This window comes from Schistocerca americana, chromosome 1, assembly GCF_021461395.2.
Source record: "Schistocerca americana isolate TAMUIC-IGC-003095 chromosome 1, iqSchAmer2.1, whole genome shotgun sequence".
Classification (NCBI taxonomy): Eukaryota; Metazoa; Arthropoda; class Insecta; order Orthoptera; family Acrididae; genus Schistocerca; species Schistocerca americana.
Genome location: NC_060119.1, coordinates 971,471,826 through 971,492,714, shown reverse-complemented (window position 1 = coordinate 971,492,714; position 20,889 = coordinate 971,471,826). Strand labels below are relative to the sequence as shown.

The 20,889-nt window shown below is 45.3% G+C and overlaps 1 protein-coding gene across 1 annotated transcript in view; it reads right to left on the bottom strand.

Annotated features, from left to right (window-relative positions):
* The window catches only part of LOC124548268 (discoidin domain-containing receptor tyrosine kinase B-like), a 302,795-nt gene that overhangs the window by 162,417 nt on the left and 119,489 nt on the right, over window positions 1-20,889 (bottom strand). Inside the window, exons 3-4 of the mRNA XM_047125163.1 lie at window positions 19,421-19,523; window positions 14,295-14,526 (exon numbers count right to left, since the gene is read on the bottom strand). Coding sequence (XP_046981119.1) covers window positions 14,295-14,526; window positions 19,421-19,523 — 335 coding nt within the window. The remainder of the gene's footprint in view (window positions 1-14,294; window positions 14,527-19,420; window positions 19,524-20,889) is intronic.

Genomic DNA, 20,889 nt, shown 5'->3' with positions numbered 1-20,889 from the left:
CCCTTGCCGGTCTAGGAATGGTAGAACGATGGGTTCGATGACGGTTTGGATGTACCGTGCACTATTCAGTGTCCCCTCGACGATCACCAGTGGTGTACGGCCAGTGTAGGAGATCGCTCCCCACACCATCATGCCGGGTGTTGGCCCTGTGTGCCTCGGTCGTATGCAGTCCTGATTGTGGCGCTCACCTGCACGGCGCCAAACACGCATACGACCATCATTGGCACCAAGGCAGAAGCGACTCTCATCGCTGAAGACGACACGTCTCCATTCGTCCCTCCATTCATGCCTGTCGCGACACCACTGGAGGCGGGCTGCACGATTTTGGGGCGTGAGCGGAAGACGGCCTAACGGTGTGCGGGACCGTAGCCCAGCTTCATGGAGACGGTTGCGAATGGTCCTCGCCGATACCCCAGGAGCAACAGTGTCCCTAATTTGCTGGGAAGTGGCGGTGCGGTCCCCTACGGCACTGCGTAGGATCCTACGGTCTTGGCGTGCATCCGTGCGTCGCTGCGGTCCGGTCCCAGGTCGACGGGCACGTGCACCTTCCGCCGACCACTGGCGACAACATCGATGTACTGTGGAGACCTCACGCCCCACGTGTTGAGCAATTCGGCGGTACGTCCACCCGGCCTCCCGCATGCCCACTATACGCCCTCGCTGAAAGGCCGTCAACTGCACATACGGTTCACGTCCACGCTGTCGCGGCATGCTACCAGTGTTAAAGACTGCGATGGAGCTCCGTATGCCACGGCAAACTGGCTGACACTGACGGCGGCGGTGCACAAATGCTGCGCAGCTAGCGCCATTCGACGGCCAACACCGCGGTTCCTGGTGTGTCCGCTGTGCCGTGTGTGTGATCATTGCTTGTACAGCCCTCTCGCAGTGTCCGGAGCAAGTATGGTGGGTCTGACACACCGGTGTCAATGTGTTCTTTTTTCCATTTCCAGGAGTGTATTTATTCGTGCTGAAACTGAATTTCGTGATTTCAACTTAGAACAGTGGTGTGTAAATAAACAATGTATATGTATCTCATCTTCAAGTTTATGACTATCCATTTAACAACTTTGTTATTTCTCGGTTTGACAGAAGATAAATAGTAATTGGAAGTCTTAACTCTTAGCTGCTTGTACTTCTCATGCACTACGTTTCCGTTCCAATTGTTACTATCGTTTGGTTTTCCCGCCATCTCCTTGGACAACCCATTGTTTCCTGTTTTATGATTACACTAGCAGAAAAACCTAGCATTGCCCGGATATTCATTTTGCGCACTTTCTATTACAAACCGAAACAAGCAATGTAATGTGTTTTTAGTGTAAAATACTGAGCAGTTTGTCTATAAAACGATTTTGTAAACACCTCAGTGCCAACGCTTCTTCATAACTCTATAGCCGGAGATTATTTTCACCTTCAGCCGTTTGCGTTTCGCAACTCAAAGTTGTCAAAAACGTTGCCAGGTGTGAGCAATTTCCTTAAGTTGACTCGACTGTGGCAGTGTCTTAGTACTAAAGAATGAATTTACTTAAACTTCATTCATAATGCTGCATTTTTTCACTCGTCTCAGTGTTTATGATGTCAGATTCCCTAATTACGACAGGTAGGTGTTTCTTACATCTTTAGTGGTTGTTACCTGATAGTAAGGGGTATGTGTACCAAGTTTGGTTGAAATCAGTCCAGTGGTTTAGCTTAGGAAATGTGCATCACGAGTGGGGGGACCTAATTATCGACAGAAGTCAATACAAACTTTAATACAGGAAGTTACTCAGGAATATTGTTCGAAGAGTTACTGAGTTACTGCTGTCATTACGCAAGTAGGACACAGCTTAAATAAAAACTGAGTTGGGCACTGCGCATGTCGTCCTTGATAACTATCTCTGCAATGGTCTACTGTACCACCGGGTTACCATATCTGAAGTTCGTGACTTGTAATGCCACAGTTCATAACGTGTATCTGGTATGCGTAATGCGTGTGAATTAAAATCTGCAGCTGCATTTTAAATTTGTCTCACAGCACGAATCAAGATTGCTGTTTTGCGGTAAAGTAAAATAAATGAATGCGATATGTTAACTGACCACATGAAAATGGTAATATCACTAACGGGGGATTTATTACCATTGGCTCAACTGTGCTGTTGCGCTTCGAAATTAAAATTGCGGTAGTAACAGCAATAACAAATATCATAATAAAATAATTATCTCCACATAGTTGACACAGCACAAAGTTTTTAGTTTGTTTCGTAAATTAGCTAAAGGACCAAAATGGTAAGAAACTACGTGGAATACAAAGTAACTGTTGTATCATTGATTGGTTGAAGCCCTTCGATTGACAATATGTGTACGTCTATCGTATTTCGTGCACTAAAACTTTGAAGATAGAAATGCAACATCATCAGTTCTTTATTTAATGATACAAATTTTTGTAAATATTTTCTCATTAAAAATTTACTCACTTTACGACTAAAAACTGAATTGTAAAAAAGCGCGTTCTTTGTTTGGACGTATATCTCCAAATGAAACGTTGGGGTTTCTCGAAGTAAATTTAATCCCTACCTTTCATTGGTGTTTGCAATAAAGAATTTAACAGTAAAGAAATGCTAAAAGTTTAGAATGGTTATGAAATAACTAATGCCAATGCTCTTATAATACAAGTCATTGCTAGTCAGACTAAGAATAGACTGTCATAATCCTACTGTTTTTCATTTTCGGCTACTTCCTGAGCATTTTTTTGGTGGCATTCCCTACCTTACGTTTACTGACACAAACCCTGATCTCATCACACTTCATTTTTCTGAACCCAATCTTTATGTAAGTTTTGCAACGGACAAGATGCTCTCTTGGTCTAGGGGAATCGGTACGGTTGCTCTCCATGTTCGATCAGAGGGCTGAGTGCTCTCTGTAATAATAATTAAAAAAAATATGTGAAGTATTCAACGATCATCTGTAGGTGTCCTATGACGTCTGCCCCGACAAACCCTCAGAACAATAACAAAAAAGTGAAGGAGAAATGGGTATAATTTTTGATAAACAATCAAAACATCCTAGGTGGAAACACATCGGCTTGAATTTTGGATAAAAACATGAGCTATGGCGGCCGAAGGCTTTTGGCAAAAGAAGTCACCCTGTCAATGGACTTGCCAAAGGCGGAAGAATCAGCAATGATTAATGGTATTAGGATCCAGAAGGGAATGGGAACCACTTCTTTAAAGACAAAAAATGTGTGTCCACAGAGGATGTTGCCTGTAACTGGAAAAATATCTTGAAAATCTCTCCACTGGCGAAAGATTCAGGACTAGCCCCATTGGGATCTCCGAAGTGTTCTGCCAAGGGGAAAGTGACCACGAGACGTTGAATAACCAACGAAAGCATAACGTTCTACGAGTCGTGGCATTCAATGTCAGAAACCTGAACGTAGTAGGGAAGCTAGAAAATCTGAAAAGAGAAATGCAGAGTCTGAATCTAGATATAGTGAGCGTCAGTGAAGTGTAATGGAAAGATGACAAGCATTTCAGAGCAGATGAGTATAGGGTAATGTCAACAGCAACAGAAAATGGTTTAACGGGAGCAGGACTTGTGAATAGGAAGGTAGGGCAGAGTGTATGTTATTGTGAACAGTTAAGTGATAGGGTTGCTCTCATCAGAATCGACAGCACACCAACATCGACAACAGTATTTCAGATATGCATGCCGACGTCGCAAGTATAAGATTAGAGCTAGAGAAAGTATGTAGCGACATTGAATGGGTAATTCAGCAGGTAATGGCGGAGGAAAAACTAATAATCATGGGGAATTGGAAATGCAGTTGTAGGGGAAGGTGTAGAGGAAAGGGTTACGAGAGAATATGGGCGTGGTATAATGAATGAGAGAGGAAAAAGACTGAGTTCTGCAATACATTTCTGCTAGTAATAACACTCTGTTCAAGAATCACAAGAGAAAGAGGTATAGTCGAAAAGGCCTATGAGAGATGAGAAGATTTCACTTAGATTGCATCTTGGTCAGCTGTAGAGTCTGAAATCAGATATCGGATTGTAAGGCGTACCCAGGAGTAGATATAGACTCAGATCACAATTTAGTAGCAATGAAGAGTAAGCTGAAGTTTGTGTGTAGTCAGGAAGAGTCAATGTGCAAAGTAGTGCGATTCAGAAGTACTAAGGAAAGAAGAAACGCGCTTGAAGTTATCTGTGGCTGTAGGTACTGCGATAAGGAATAGCTCGGTAGGCTGTTTAGTAGAACGGGAAGGGACATCTCTAAAATTACAATCACGTATGTTGGAAAGAAAAACATAGGTGCAAAGAAGGTAACTGTGAAGAAACTATGGGTAACATAAATACTTCAGCTGATCGATCGAAGATAGTAGTACAAAAATGTTCAGGGCAATTCAGGAACATGGGAATACAGGTCACTTAGGAATGAAATAAATATTAAGTGCAATGAAGCTAAGGCGAAATGGCTGCATGAAAAATGTGAAGAAATCGAAAAAGAAATGCAGATCGGATAACTGATACAGCATATAAGAAAGTCGAAGCAACCTTCAGTGAAATTAAAATCGAGAGAGGTAATATTAAGGGCGCAATGGAAATTCCACTGTTAAATTCAGGGGAGAGAGCGGATAGATGGAAAGTGTACATTGAAGGCCTCTATGAGTGGGAAGACTTGTCTAATGATATGACAGAAGAAGAAATAGGAGTCCGTATAGAAGAGATAGGGGATGCAGTATTAGTATCGGAGCTTAAAAGAGCTTTGGAAGGCTTAAGATCTAATAAGGCTGAAGGGAGTGGTAACATTCCATCAGAATTTCTAAAACAGTTGCGGAAAGTGACAAAAAAATGAGTATTCTCACTGGTGTACAGAACGTGTGAGTGTCGCGATACACCATCAGACTTTCGGAAAAAAAATCTTCCACGCATTTCCAGAGGTAATAAACGATGACACGTGACAGAATGATCGCATATTCAGCATAACAGCTCATACATCCCAGTTACTACAAGAACAATATATAGGAGAATGGAAAACATTGTTGAGGATCAGTTAGATGACGATCATTTTGGCTTTAGAAAAGGTAAAGGGACCAGAGAAGACGTTGACAATGGAAGAAAGACTGTAGAAAACCCAGGCCATGTTCATGGGATTTGTCGGACTGGAAAAAGCGTTCGACTGTGTAAAATGGTGCAATACCTTGAAATCCTGAGAGAAATTGGGATAATCTATAGCGTGAGATGGGTAGTATTCAAGAACTAAGAGGGAACAATAAGAGTGTAAGACTAAGAACGAAGTGCATAAATTAAAAAGTGTGTAACACAGTGATGTAGCCTTCTGGCCCTATTGTTCAATCTATACGTCGAAGACGCAATTACGGAAACAAAAGTAGGACTGATGAGTGGGATCGAACTCTGGTGAAAAAAAAAAGAAACAGAAAAATCCTGGCAAACGAATGTCATCATACTCACATCTTTCCCTCCTCCACCTCAAGTACTCCCATCCCTCTCCCCCCTCCCTCTCTCTCTCTCTCTGTCTGCCTCTACATCTACATCTACATCTATACTCCGCGAGCCACCTTACGGTGTGTGGCGGAGGGTACTTATTGTACCACTATCTGATCCCCCCTTCCCTGTTCCATTCACGAATTGTGCGTGGGAAGAACGACTGCTTGTAAGTCTCCGTATTTGCTCTAATTTCTCGGATCTTTTCGTTGTGATCATTACACGAGATATATGTGGGCGGTAGTAATATGTTGCCCATCTCTTCCCGGAATGTGCTCTCTCGTAATTTCGATAATAAACCTCTCCGTATTGCGTAACGCCTTTCTTGAAGTGTCCGCCACTGGAGCTTGTTCAGCATCTCCGTAACGCTCTCGCGCTGACTAAATGTCCCCATGACGAATCGCGCTGCTTTTCGCTGGATCATGTCTATCTCTTCTATTAATCCAACCTGGTAAGGGTCCCATACTGATGAGCAATACTCAAGAATCGGACGAACAAGCGTTTTGTAAGCTACTTCTTTCGTCGATGAGTCACATTTTCTTAGAATTCTTCCTATGAATCTCAACCTGGCGCCTGCTTTTCCCACTATTTGTTTTATGTGATCATTCCACTTCAGATCGCTCCGGATAGTAACTCCTAAGTATTTTACGGTCGTTACCGCTTCCAATGATTTACCACCTATGGCATAATCGTACTGGAATGGATTTCTGCCCCTATGTATGCGCATTATATTACATTTATCTACGTTTAGGGAAAGCTGCCAGCTGTCGCACCATGCATTAATCCTCTGCAGGTCCTCCTGGAGTACGTACGAGTCTTCTGATGTTGCTACTTTCTTGTAGACAACCGTGTCATCTGCAAATAGCCTCACGGAGCTACCGATGTTGTCAACTAAGTCATTCATGTATATTGTAAACAATAAAGGTCCTATCACGCTTCCCTGCGGTACTCCCGAAATTACCTCTACATCTGCAGATTTTGAACCGTTAAGAATGACATGTTGTGTTCTTTCTTCTAGGAAATCCTGAATCCAATCACAAACCTGGTCCGATATTCCGTAAGCTCGTATTTTTTTCACTAAACGTAAGTGCGGAACCGTATCAAATGCCTTCCTGAAGTCCAGGAATACGGCATCAATCTGCTCGCCAGTGTCTACGGCACTGTGAATTTCTTGGGCAAATAGGGCGAGCTGAGTTTCACATGATCTCTGTTTGCGGAATCCATGTTGGTTATGATGAAGGAGATTTGTATTATCTAAGAACGTCATAATACGAGAACACAAAACATGTTCCATTATTCTACAACAGATTGACGTAAGCGAAATAGGCCTATAATTATTCGCATCTGATTTATGACCCTTCTTGAAAATGGGAACGACCTGCGCTTTCTTCCAGTCGCTAGGTACTTTACGTTCTTCCAGCGATCTACGATAAATTGCTGATAGAAAGGGGGCAAGTTCTTTAGCATAATCACTGTAGAATCTTAAGGGTATCTCGTCTGGTCCGGATGCTTTTCCGCTACTAAGTGATAGCAGTTGTTTTTCAATTCCGATATCGTTTATTTCAATATTTTCCATTTTGGCGTCCGTGCGACGGCTGAAGTCAGGGACCGTGTTACGATTTTCCGCAGTGAAACAGTTTCGGAACACTGAATTCAGTATTTCTGCCTTTCTTCGGTCGTCCTCTGTTTCGGTGCCATCGTGGTCAACGAGTGACTGAATAGGGGATTTAGATCCGCTTACCGATTTTACATATGACCAAAACTTTTTAGGGTTCTTGTTTAGATTGTTTGCCAATGTTTTATGTTCGAATTCGTTGAATGCTTCTCTCATTGCTCTCTTTACGCTCTTTTTCGCTTCGTTCAGCTTTTCCTTATGAGCTATGATTCGACTACTCTTAAACCTATGATGAAGCTTTCTTTGTTTCCGTAGTACCTTTCGTACATGATTGTTATACCACGGTGGATCTTTCCCCTCGCTTTGGACCTTAGTCGGTACGAACTTATCTAAGGCGTACTGGACGATGTTTCTGAATTTTTTCCATTTTTGTTCCACATCCTCTTCGTCAGAAATGAACGTTTGATGGTGGTCACTCAGATATTCTGCGATTTGTGCCCTATCACTCTTGTTAAGCAAATATATTTTCCTTCCTTTCTTGGCATTTCTTATTACACTTGTAGTCATTGATGCAACCACTGACTTATGATCACTGATACCCTCTTCTACATTCACGGAGTCGAAAAGTTCCGGTCTATTTGTTGCTATGAGGTCTAAAACGTTAGCTTCACGAGTTGGATCTCTAACTATCTGCTCGAAGTAATTCTCGGACAAGGCAGTCAGGATAATGTCACAAGAGTCTCTGTCCCTGGCTCCAGTTCTGATTGTGTGACTATCCCATTCTATACCTGGTAGATTGAAGTCTCCCCCTATTACAATAGTATGATCACGAAACTTCTTCACGACGTTCTGCAGGTTCTCTCTGAGGCGCTCAACTACTACGGCTGCTGATGCAGGTGGTCTATAGAAGCATCCGACTATCATATCTGACCCACCTTTGATATTTAACTTAACCCAGATAATTTCACATTCGCATTCGCTAATAACTTCACTGGATATTATTGAATTCTTTACTGCTATAAATACTCCTCCACCATTGGCGTTTATCCTATCCTTGCGGTATATATTCCAATCTGTGTCTAGGATTTCGTTACTGTTCACTTCCGGTTTTAACCAACTTTCCGTTCCTAATACTATATGCGCACTATTTCCTTCAATAAGAGATACTAATTCAGGAACCTTGCCCTGGATACTCCTGCAGTTTACCAATATTACGTTAACTTTTCCTGTTTTTGGTCTCTGAGGACGGACGTTCTTTATCAACGATGATAATGTCCTCTCTGGTAAGCCGTCAGGTATTTTATCGTTTCGCCCAAGGGGGGGTCCCTCTAACCTAAAAAACCCCCGTGTGCACGCCACACGTACTCTGCTACCCTAGTAGCTGCTTCCGGTGTGTAGTGCACGCCTGACCTGTCTAGGGGGGCCCTACAGTTCTCCACCCAATAACGGAGGTCGATGAATTTGCAACCATTATAGTCGCAGAGTCGTCTGAGCCTCTGGTTTAGACCCTCCACACGGCTCCAAACCAGAGGACCGCGATCGACTCTGGGCACTATGCTGCAGATATTAAGCTCAGCTTGCACTCCGCGTGCGATGCTGGTTGTCTTCACCAAATCAGCCAGCCGCCGGAAGGAACCAAGGATGGCCTCAGAACCAAAGCGGCAGGCGTCATTCGTTCCGACATGTGCTACTATCTGCAGCCGGTCACACCCAGTGCGTTCAATAGCTGCCGGAAGGGCCTCCTCCACATTACGGACGAGACCCCCCGGCAAGCACACCGAGTGCACACTGGCATTCTTCCCCGACCTACCCGCTATTTTCCTAAGGGGCTCCATAACCCGCCTAACGTTGGAGCTCCCTATAACTAATGGGCCCGCCCTCTGTGACTGTCGGGACCTTGCCGGAGAATCGGCCACTGGCCCAACAGGCGAGGCATCCTGTGGTGGCTCGGAAACGATGTCATCACCACTAGGAAGCACCCCGTACCTGTTGGAAAGGGGTAAGGCAGCTGCCACGCGGCCAGATCCCACCTTCGCCTTTCGGCCAGGCACGCGCGAGCCCACCACTGTCCGCCATTCACCCTGGAGTGATGGCTGACCGGTAAGATGCTCACTGCCGGAAGACGCAGCGACATCAGGGGTTCCATGTGATTACAAGGCCACCGAAGTAGGCATAGGTCTCACCACAGTTGCCCCAACGCCACTACTAGCCGACGCCTGCGCCTCGAGCTCGATGAGCCTAACAGACAAAGCCTCCACCTGCCCCCGAAGAGTGGCCAATTCTCCTTGCGTCCGCTCACAACAACCACAGTCCCTACACATGACTATGTTTACCCTACTCTATACGGTGACAAATTCCCAAGATAATCTTCTGATGAGCTACTCTGATAATCAAGAAACACTCACTGAAATACGAGACGCGAAAACTACGCTAGGTTTTCCCAGAAAAACTATTTAAAAGCTAAGCGCAGCAAATAAGTACAAAAACGCTTTATACAAACAGTACTCGCTGCTGCTGGTGCTCTCGCTCTGGCTGTCACAAGACAACTGCTGATTCAAGTGACTAGTGGCTAACGGCCGCGAAACAAACAAAAGACGGTTTTAGGGCGCTTTCTGTTCTAAACGATCAAGAAAACACTAAGAAATCTAACACGAAAACTACGTAAAGTTTTATCAAGAACTGTTAGTTACTATGCAGAGCAGATAAACACAAATAGAATCCCTTCCTTAGTGGAAGGTCGTAAACAAAATGCAAAATAAACGCTTTATACAAATAGTACTCGCTGCTGCTGGTGCTCTCGCTCTGGCTGTCACAAGACAACTGCTGATTCAAGTGACTAGTGGCTAGCGGCCACGAAACAAACAAAAGACGGTTTTAGGGCGCTTTCTGTTCTAAACGATCAAGAAAACACTAAGAAATCTAACACGAAAACTACGTAAAGTTTTATCAAGAACTGTTAGTTACTATGCAGAGCAGATAAACACAAATAGAATCCCTTCCTTAGTGGAAGGTCGTAAACAAAATGCAAAATAAACGCTTTATACAAACAGTACTCGCTGCTGCTGGTGCTCTCGCTCTGGCTGTCACAAGCCTCTGTCCCACACTCACACACACACACACACACACACATACACACACACACACAAACACACACGCACAAGCAGTTTTTCTTAGTTAGTGCTGACGTGAAAGTGGCTTTTAGTTGTGTGTGTTCCTAGTGGTGGGCCGCGAAGCCTTAGGATGTGTCGTGGTCTTAAGGCGGATTACCGGAACAGGAGGCCAGGCAATCCATAAGCTTGGGAAGTCTTCTCAGCTACAGTAACTTGCCGTACTAACAATACCTCAACCGATGCTTTGACGAGAATATAATGAAGAGGTACAGTGTAAAGACAACAAATAAGAAACACGATCACAAACGATTGAAAGGTTATCGACTTGAAGCACCCTTTTGGTATTATATTATCGCCAAGAATTTCCAAGGAAAAGCTGATGAAAGAAGTTACATGAAAAGCATGGTGCGCCCTGAGAATTTAACTTGAAACTCCAAAAAATTTGCTATCTGACATTTAACAAGGAATACAACATGGCCCGGCTGCTGTGGCCGAGCGGTTTTAGGCGCTTCAGTCTAGAACCGCGCGATCGCTGCGGTCCCAGGTTCGAATCCTGCTTCGGGCATGGATGTATGTGATGTCCTTAGGTCAGTTAGGTTTAAGTAGTTTTAAGTTCTAGGGGACTGATGACCTCAGATGTTGAGTCCCATAGTGCTCAGAGCCATTTGAACAATTTTTTTTTAATACAACACCGTATAGCCAACCATTTACTCGAATGCTGTACTATTCACAGATCAGAGATGTTTCAGAAGAGTAAGTGCAATAACCGCTCTTCCTGTTCACCCTCTGTGGAAGGAAGTTGTCCGTCTCCTCTCAAAAGAAGCACCATGTGCGTGTGCGTGCGTGTGTGTGTGTGCGTGCGTGCGTGCGTGTGTGTGCGTGTGTGTGTGTGTGTGTGTGGGTGTGTGTGTATGTGTGTGTATTGGAGTACACGTGTGCGCACGACTCTGCAATTCATTGCTGTCGTATCGTTTTTTTTTTTTTTTTTTTTGTCTCAGAGCGCATATAAGATTAAACTGAGAAACTAATGATATGATATTTTTACAAGCTGCTATAGCTGTATTTAAGAAATACCGTCATCCAGCAGAGCAATGGAATCAGATTTGAGGTACATAGTTCTGTTCCGCGTAGTTTCAAAATGCCTGTCTGTCTTATTTAAGTACAGTAATGCTGTGTATGTGCACGTGTGCGTATGTGGTACTCCCTCACACCATAAAAGCTGGTCTCAGAACAGGAAATATAGCGTCAACAGATGCTTATAAATCAACAGTTTCAGATGTGTTCACTCAAAAGGACTGTGTAAATGTTCGGAATTTCACTCAGCTCACTGTTGCAAATGCGATGGTCTGAAAACATTCGCCGCCAGCTTCTCTCACCCCTACCCTCTCTCGCCCACACTTCCGATCCGTTCCGCTCATTGCAGGGCAAATACCGAGGATGAAAATTTCTTCCGCTACTGGGAATGGAGCTTACGACTTAGCGGAGCAGAGCACTGCTATTAGTGAAATCGGCATGGAAGTAGATGTTCTGTGAACTGCAGATCCTTAGGCAGAAAATGAGAAAGTGAGAAAAGAATAGAAATTGGCGTCAGTAGAAGATCTTTTTCCCCTTATGTTAGATAATAAATCGATAATTGCGTGCAATGATAAGGAGAAATCTGCGTTATGACAGTCGGATTTCGATCTGATTCTACTGATTGCAAGTGATCTTCAATTAAACGTTCCTTGGTATGCGACCGCGATCTCCTATCGTTTACAAAACCAACTGTTCGACCGACATCGGAAATGGCACTGATTTGGTTGATATAAATGAACACTTATTGGAAAGCTTATTTAATCAAAAACAGAAAAAGATGCATGACGAGGAGGTGACTTACCAGAAACGTTTTATTGGACAATACAAAGGCTGTGGAAATCTAAGCTCGCACATCATGTGAAGAGTGGAAATGTCAAATGTTCTAAGTGACAAATCCCACAGTAGTCAGGTGAATCAAAAACTGCTGTATCTCTTTTTAAACGTAACTAATTTGTATCCAAAATATTGAGAATGTATTATGGTAACACAGAGTTATGCTGCCCACTTCATCGGTGCAAAAATTAATTAGAAAGTAAGTAATTTATTAGGACCGTTCTAAGTGTCATACCAGGGAACTGTCTGGTTCTAAGTGACAATAAGTAAGTTCCTGTTTGAAGTTCCATTAACGCTGAGGTATTACGTTCTATTCATGATATTCATGTACAGAAATACAGTAGTAAGGTTGTAAGTCGTAGAACTGTGGCAACAAAAATCTTTCTCGCTTCTTTTAAACTTTTTACGGGACGATAACGAAATTAAATTCAAGTAGAAAGTTTTTCAGAACTGAGTTATTTTGCTTCCGCAAGTCCATTCTTGCGAACAGATATTGCAAAGTATACTTGTAAATCCCTGTGCTGTTGGGGAAGAAATGGCTTTGCAAGTAAATTTTCCGGGCAAACGTTATTTTGTTTGTCCACTGAAACTTTTGTTACTTCGATTATAGATTCACTACCGAAAAAAATTAGTACACCATTCGGAGGTTTCGAGTTACTCCAGATTTATTTTTACAAGAAATATTACTTTTACAGATCACTATCACAATTGATTCTGTGGTACCTGACACTGGCCTCCAGTCGATCGTACAGATGGCGAATACTGTCCTGGGATACGTTATGCCACGCCTGCCCGACCTGTCCACGTAGTTCAGCGAGAGTTGTTGGCTGAAGAGTGCGACTGGTCACTTCTCGTAGCATCATATCTCACACGTGCTCCATTGCACACAAATTCGGAAATCTTGCTGGCCAGGAAGTTGTTGCACGTCTTTCAGAGTACGCTGAGTGTAACGGACCGTATGTTGCCGGGCATTATCTTTTTGCAACATCGCCTGCAGTTGCAAGAACGGCAAAAGAACGGATGTAAGAAAATTCAGCATAGGGCGAGCGCTGATTAGCGTTCCTTCCCGAAACACCAAAGGAGAACGAGAGTAGTAGCTTACTGCATCTCATACCATAAGGCCTGGAGCGTGGTTAGTGTGTCTTCCACGAATGCACTCAATGAGTCAGCGCTCACAAGGTCTACATCACACGCGCAAACAACAACCGATTGTTGCAGCCAGAATCTGATATCATCACTGTAGACCATTCGCACACCATTCTATCTTCCAATAGAGGTAGCGGCACCAGACGAGCAGTGCACACCGATGCTGTGGCGTGACTGAAAAGAGGGCCAGAGGTGTGGGTGCCCATAATTCCACTGCTAACACCGGTTTTCCATCTTTACGTGTTGATACGTCTAGGTTCACAAACCCTCTTATCTGTGCTGTGATAGCTGTACAATCTACCACTGCCGCCCTTAAAATACGACGATCCTGGCGAGTGTTTGTGGTGCGTGGCAGTCCAGAACCTCGGCAACAAGTGTGAGCATGTTCATGCGTCTACTGAAACAGGTATCGTCGCACAACTGCTTAGCGCGTCCAAGTCGTGTGGCAGTTCGAAAAGACCGTCCCTCCACTCGAAAAGCAACAGTGCGACCCCTTACAAACTTGCATAGCTGGCTGTAGAAAGCACAAGTGCGTCTACGTAGCTTGCCTCACACGTTTGCATCACACTGAGCTTTCTGGCCGTGAGCATTCCCTATTAAATGGTAGACACATATGGCCCCCTGGTGGCTATGCAATTGTGCTCTGCTTGCCGTTCCAGTGGGTATACATCCTCCGGTAGCGCAGGCCGGGCCACCAGTTCGTGACAGGATACTCAATGGCAGTGTTCGAGAGCGCGCATCTCACCTTCTTGCCGTCCTAGCAGGGACTGGTCCTCCATTCACGCAGGTTGGGCCTCCAATACTTGACGGAGTACACCTAGGCAGTGCTCGCTAGCGCGCGCCTCACCTATTTGCCGTTCCAGTGGCTGCAGATCTGGTCGTGCAGGCCGGTTCGTCAGAACTCGACGGAGTACTCCTCAGCAGTTATCACGAGCGCGCACCTCACCTGCTTACGATGTACGTCTTCCAGTCGTGCAGGCTGGGTCGCCAGTACGCGACGGGGTACTCCTAGGCACTATTCGCGAGCGAGCGCCTCACCTGCTTGCCGTCCCAGCGGCGGTAGGTCCTCCAGTCGCGCAGGCCGGGCCGCCAGTACTCGACGGAGTACTCCTCGGCGTACTCCTGGCCGCGCGCGTGGTCGTAGCGGCCCTGCGTGTGCACCGCCGTCACCACGTGCACGCCGGCCAGCGCCACCGACAGCCACTCGCGCACCCCGCGCGACACCTGCGACTTGGGGCACCACGCGCCGCCGCCGCGCTCGCTGCGTAGTCTGCGGGTGGAAGCAGCAACTCTGTCAGTCGCACTGTGGAAGCCATTTACTGGGACACGAACCTGGATCTTAACCTGTTGAGCTATAACACTTAAACTTTCGTAATTTGTGTTTAATGTGACAAAACCTTGGTCTTCAATTGCTTCAATGACTTTTCATCGCAACTAGGCTAACGAACAGTAATACTGTTAAGAATAATTGCTTACGTATCCATCAGTAATGACATAATCAAAGAGAACTATCATGGACAAGAAATTGCTTACTTCCTCATGCTAATAGAGTTTAACATTGCTTCAACCTATGATAATGGCCTCAGTTAGTCGAGGAAGAGCGCTAACAAGATTCTGAGGGTCTGCCACATGCGCTCATTGTAGATTAGATCAAATAAAGCTAAGAAATAGAGCAAACATAGAGCATCGTGACGGATAAAGAGGCTAGTCAACCAGAATGTCAGCATAGCGACATTCAGCACTGCAATATTCATATCCACAAAGCGAAGAATACATCTATTTAAAAAAGCTGATAAGATTTCGCTTCACAACTATCTAAGAGACAGTCTCCACCCCTACCATCTAAGAAAATAAGGATAGACCAGATTTGGCTTGAATTCAGATGAACAGTACCGGCGGCAATTGAGAGATTTATATACGATAAATTAATAAAAGGTGGTACTGATGCCCTTACCATGGTACACAAAACGTATCAGGACACCGGAATGGTGACGAGGTACTGGCAGAAGTAAAGCTATGTGGACGGGGGGTGAGTCGTGCTTGGGTAGCTCAGTTGGTAGAGCACTTGCCCGCGACAGGCAAAGGTCCCGAGTTCGAGTGTCGGTCCGGCACACAGTTTTAATCTGCCAGAAAGTTTCATATCAGGACACGTTAGCAGAAGCAAAGAAAACACCTTACCAAATGTAAAGGAAAACAAAACCCCGAGACTGAAGATGTTTTTACTGAAGCTCGATACATAGCGCGGACTTCAATGCGAGATGTGTTTAATAGTTTACACAACGAGACTTTGTCTCGAAACATGTTAAAAACTCCTAGGAGATACTGGCCACACGTAAATTACACGAACAGCAAGACGCAATCAATACCTTCATTGCATGGTATCAATAGTAACACTACAGTTGACAGCGCCAGTAGAGCGGAGATACTGGACATAGGTTTCCGTAATTCCTTCGCCAAAGAAGACGAAGTAAACTTTCGAGAATTTAGATCAACAACAGCAGCCAACAACAGTAACTCAGAAGCAGATTTATCTTCGGTATAGCGAAGCAGCTTAAATCACTCAATAAAGGCTAGTCTTCCGGTTCGGATAGCATACAAGTGAGTTTCCTTTCAGAGTAAGTTGATAAAACAGTCCCATATTTAACAACAGTATCAAACCGTTCGCTCGACGAAAGATCTGCACCTAAAAGACCATAAAGTTACCAAAGTCACTCCAGTAATCAGGTAATAAAATAGAGTTGTCTGATAAACTACAGATCTATATCCCTGACGTCAATTTGCAATAGGGTTTTTGAACATATACTGAGCTCGAACGTTGTGGATTACCTCGACGATAACGATATATTGACACGTAGTTAGCACAGATTTAGACAATATCGCTCTTGTGAAACACAACTAGCTCTTTATTCGCACGAAGCAACGAGTATTATCGGCAGGGGATCTCATATTCATTCCATGTTTCTAAATTTCCGGAATGTTTTTGACACCGTTCCTCACAAGCGTCTTCTCATTAAATTCTGTGCCTATAGAGTAGCTGGATTTGTGATTTCCAATCAGGAAGTTACAATACGTAGTAATCGAAGGAAAGTAATCTACTAAAATATAAGTGATATCTGACGTTCCCCAAGAAAGTGTTTGAGGCCCTCTGCTGTTCATAACCTACAGAAACGATTTAGGAGACAATCGCAGCATCCTCTTAGATTTTTGGCAGATGATGCTGTTGTTTATCATCTAAAGCCTTCAGGAGACCAAACTCAATGCAGAACGATATCTGTATGGTGAGAAAAGTGGCAATTTACTCTCGATAATGAAAAGTGTGTGGACATCGCAATAGTGAGGATATCCACAAGAGTACTAAAAGAAATCCGTTAAATTTCTGTTACACGATAAATCACATAAATCGAAAGGCTGTCATTTCAACTACACGCCTGGGAATTAAAATCACGAACAACTTGAATTGGAGCGATCACATACGCGAAGACAAACCAAAGAAAGTGTTTTACTGGCAGAACACTTCGAAGATGCTAGAAGTCTGCTGAAGAGACTGCCTACACCACTCTTGTCCTCTGCTAGACTATTACGGTGCGGTATTGTCTTCTTATCAGGTGAAGGACGTCGAAAATGGCCAAAGAAGGGCAGCGCATTTTGTGTTATCCTGAAACTGGGAAGAGAGTATCAAGGGCATGGCGAGCGAATTGGGGTAGTAACCGTCAAAACTAAGGCATTTATCATTTCACCGAAATTTCAAAAACCAATTTTCTCCTCTGACTGCAAAAATGTTTTATTGCCGCTAACCTACATAAAATAAACACTCATCGAAAAAAAAGAGAAACTGGAGCTCGTACGGAGGATTTAAGTGCTTATTTTTTCCATGCGGTATCAGAGAGTGGAACTACACTCCTGGAAATGGAAAAAAGAACACATTGACACCGGTGTGTCAGACCCACCATACTTGCTCCGGAAACTGCGAGAGGGCTGTACAAGCAATGATCACACGCACGGCACAGCGGACACACCAGGAACCGCGGTGTTGGCCGTCGAATGGCGCTAGCTGCGCAGCATTTGTGCACCGCCGCCGTCAGTGTCAGCCAGTTTGCCGTGGCATACGGAGCTCCATCGCAGTCTCTAACACTGGTAGCATGCCGCGACAGCGTGGACGTGAACCGTATGTGCAGTTGACGGACTTTGAGCGAGGGCGTACAGTGGGCATGCGGGAGGCCGGGTGGACGTACCGCCGAATTGCTCAATACGTGGGGCGTGAGGTCTCCACAGTACATCGATGTTGTCGCCAGTGGTCGGCGGAAGGTGCACGTGCCCGTCGACCTGGGACCGGACCGCAGCGACGCACGGATGCACGCCAAGAACGTAGGATCCTACGCAGTGCCGCCACTTCCCAGCAAATTAGGGACACTGTTGCTCCTGGGGTATCGGCGAGGACCATTCGCAACCGTCTCCATGAAGCTGGGCTACGGTCCCGCACACCGTTAGGCCGTCTTCCGCTCACGCCCCAACATCGTGCAGCCCGCCTCCAGTGGTGTCGCGACAGGCGTGAATGGAGGGACGAATGGAGACGTGTCGTCTTCAGCGATGAGAGTCGCTTCTGCCTTGGTGCCAATGATGGTCGTATGCGTGTTTGGCGCCGTGCAGGTGAGCGCCACAATCAGGACTGCATACGACCGAGGCACACAGGGCCAACACCCGGCATCATGGTGTGGGGAGCGATCTCCTACACTGGCCGTACACCACTGGTGATCGTCGAGGGGACACTGGATAGTGCACAGTACATCCAAACCGTCATCGAACCCATCGTTCTACCATTCCTAGACCGGCAAGGGAACTTGCTGTTCCAACAGGACAATGCACGTCCGCATGTATCCCATGCCACCCAACGTGCTCTAGAAGGTGTACGTCAACTACCCTGGCCAGCAATATCTCCGGATCTGTCCCCCATTGAGCATGTTTGGGACTGGATGAAGCGTCGTCTCACGCGGTCTGCGCGTCCAGCACGAACGCTGGTCCAACTGAGGCGCCAGGTGGAAATGGCATGGCAAGCCGTTCCACAGGACTACATCCAGCATCTCTACGATCGTCTCCATGGGAGAATAGCAGCCTGCATTGCTGCGAAAGGTGGATATACACTGTACTAGTGCCGACATTGTGCATGCTCTGTTGCCTGTGTCTATGTGCCTGTGGTTCTGTCAGTGTGATCATGTGATGTATCTGACCCCAGGAATGTGTCAATAAAGTTTCCCCTGCCTGGGACAATGAATTCACTGTGTTCTTATTTCAATTTCCAGGAGTGTATAAAGAAGTTGTCTAAAGGTGGTTCGATGAACCCTCTCGACATCTGGAGTTGTACATCTCCCAAAACACCGCTGCAAACAGATGCTATAGAGTAGCCAAGCGACACAGAATCTGGACCTTAGCTGGCTGGAGTCGAGTAGTTTCGTAAGATATACGATGCTGCCTTTCTTCAATGCGTTGCTGGCTGGAGTCGAGTAGTTTCGTAAGATATACGATGCTGCCTTTCTTCAATGCGTTGAGTGTATCGACAGCGCAGTGGAGGCTTAGGTCAAGACTGAGGTAGAATTGTGATTTATTGTTTTCTTTCCATCTATGGTCCATTCATTTACGATATCAGGAGCATGACCAAGGTATTTCCTTCCAGCATTCTCGGTTACCGAGTGTTGCCCATTCTGCTATATGGGAATGGTCGCGTACTGCGGTCTTCCAAGAGAACGATGACTATGTTCAGAGAGGTTGACGTATACCCTCTTTGTTTTTAGGAGAGTCAGGGACCCAATCGCATCCTCATTGTCCCGCTAAATCAACCGATCCTGATCTAATAGAAAATGTCGGGGACTAGGAGTTAACTTCTTGGCAGTTTGGTAGTTCTGCAGGATTTGTCCCCAACGAGAGGCTTCAACTGGATACGGTATATCTAAATAAAATTTTCATATCTGTTTCTCAGACGAATTGAGGCAATTATCATTACCAGAGGTGATGTTTCACAGTACTAGCGTCACATCACTTCGTGGGATGATATTTCTTTTTGTTTTTACTGGTGTGTTCACCCTTCTGTTCTTTTTGCCATACGATTAATCGAATGTCCTGTACACTCGATGTATGAAATTTTATGAAATTTATGGCTGTATCTCACTAACCTGCCGTATCGGGGACCAACACTTCCCACGTAGCTGGAGCTCGCAGAGAGGGCTGAGTCCGGAATGGCCCCAGACTCGAGGCCAAGCGGCGCATCGCAGTCACCTGCAACACAGGGGCCTGCTCTGCAAGCGATGTCTCCCACGCAAGCAAACGAATATGTGGTACACCCTCTTACCTGACTCCAGCATTATAGCTGGCGTCTCTTGGTGAAGATTATGTACAGACGTAAACCCGCCCGTTCTACCATGGAAATAAACTTAATTTTTCACTATTATGAGACGTAAACCACCTTCCATCTGTAAAAGTGTCAGCAAAAAACTGAATGAAATACCAGACTCTTCTTTGTCATACAGTATGAACATCAATAAAACCGACAAACTGAAGCGACGGTTTCCTGCGTGGAAATGGAGGAAGAGAGGTCCCGTGAATATGTGTCAGGAAATGCATCGTTGTCACGTTACATAGCACTAAAGAATGATTTTCCTGTGACTACGTGTCGTGTTCCTTGAGTGTCGCAGGCTGTGTGACTAACGCAGAGTACTGAAAGTAGCAGAATGGTCCGGTGCTCATGTCGGAAACAAGGCCGGCCGGGGTGGCCAAGCGGTTCTAGGCGCTACAGTCTGGAACCGCGCGACCGCTACGGTCGCAGGTTCGAATCCTGCTTCGGGCATCTATGTGTGTGATCTCCTTAGATTAGTTAGGTTTAGTTGGTTCTAAGTTCTAGGGGAGCGATGACCTCAGAAGTTAAGTCCCATAGTGCTCAGAACCATTTGAACCATTTTCTTTCGGGAACAAGCCGAGATGGAGTTTGCGTACGGGCAAGCAGGTGGAAGCGGTCGAGAGGCATCCCGGCTATTCCAAAACAAGTACCCTCACAGACAACCACATCACGCAACATTTCAAACTCTTTTTGGGCGTTTGTGTAATCGTGGGTCCTTTCAGACAGATGAATGTGCAGGGAGACGGCGGACTGTGCGTACACCAGATTTGGAGGAGCGGTTTCTACAGGATATTGAGACGAAGCCCAGTACAAGCTGCAGTAAAGTGGAGCGTCAACATGGTGAAAACCAAAGTTAGATTATGCGTATCCTGCATGACAACTGCTACTATTCCTATCACCTAGAATTCCACGGAGGGGTCTTTGATCATCGGTTGTGACTTGGTTGCAATACAGCTCTGTACTGGGTTCCGGTACGATTTGTCATCATTGGAGACACACCGTTCATTTCTGGACACATGTTCACAGGATCTTTTCTCGTCCATTCCCAGTCAGGAACCTGTCCCTGCAGTTTGTCGGTTTTGGTATTGTTCACCCTGTATGGAGCCTAGACCTCCGATCTTAATTTTCCTGGAATACATACCAAGCACCGTCACAGTGGATCCAATTCCAGAATAATATGATTGGATTCCTTTCTATTCAACTGCAGGCTAATATTCGTTTCATTACTGAGCTACCGAGGTACTCTAA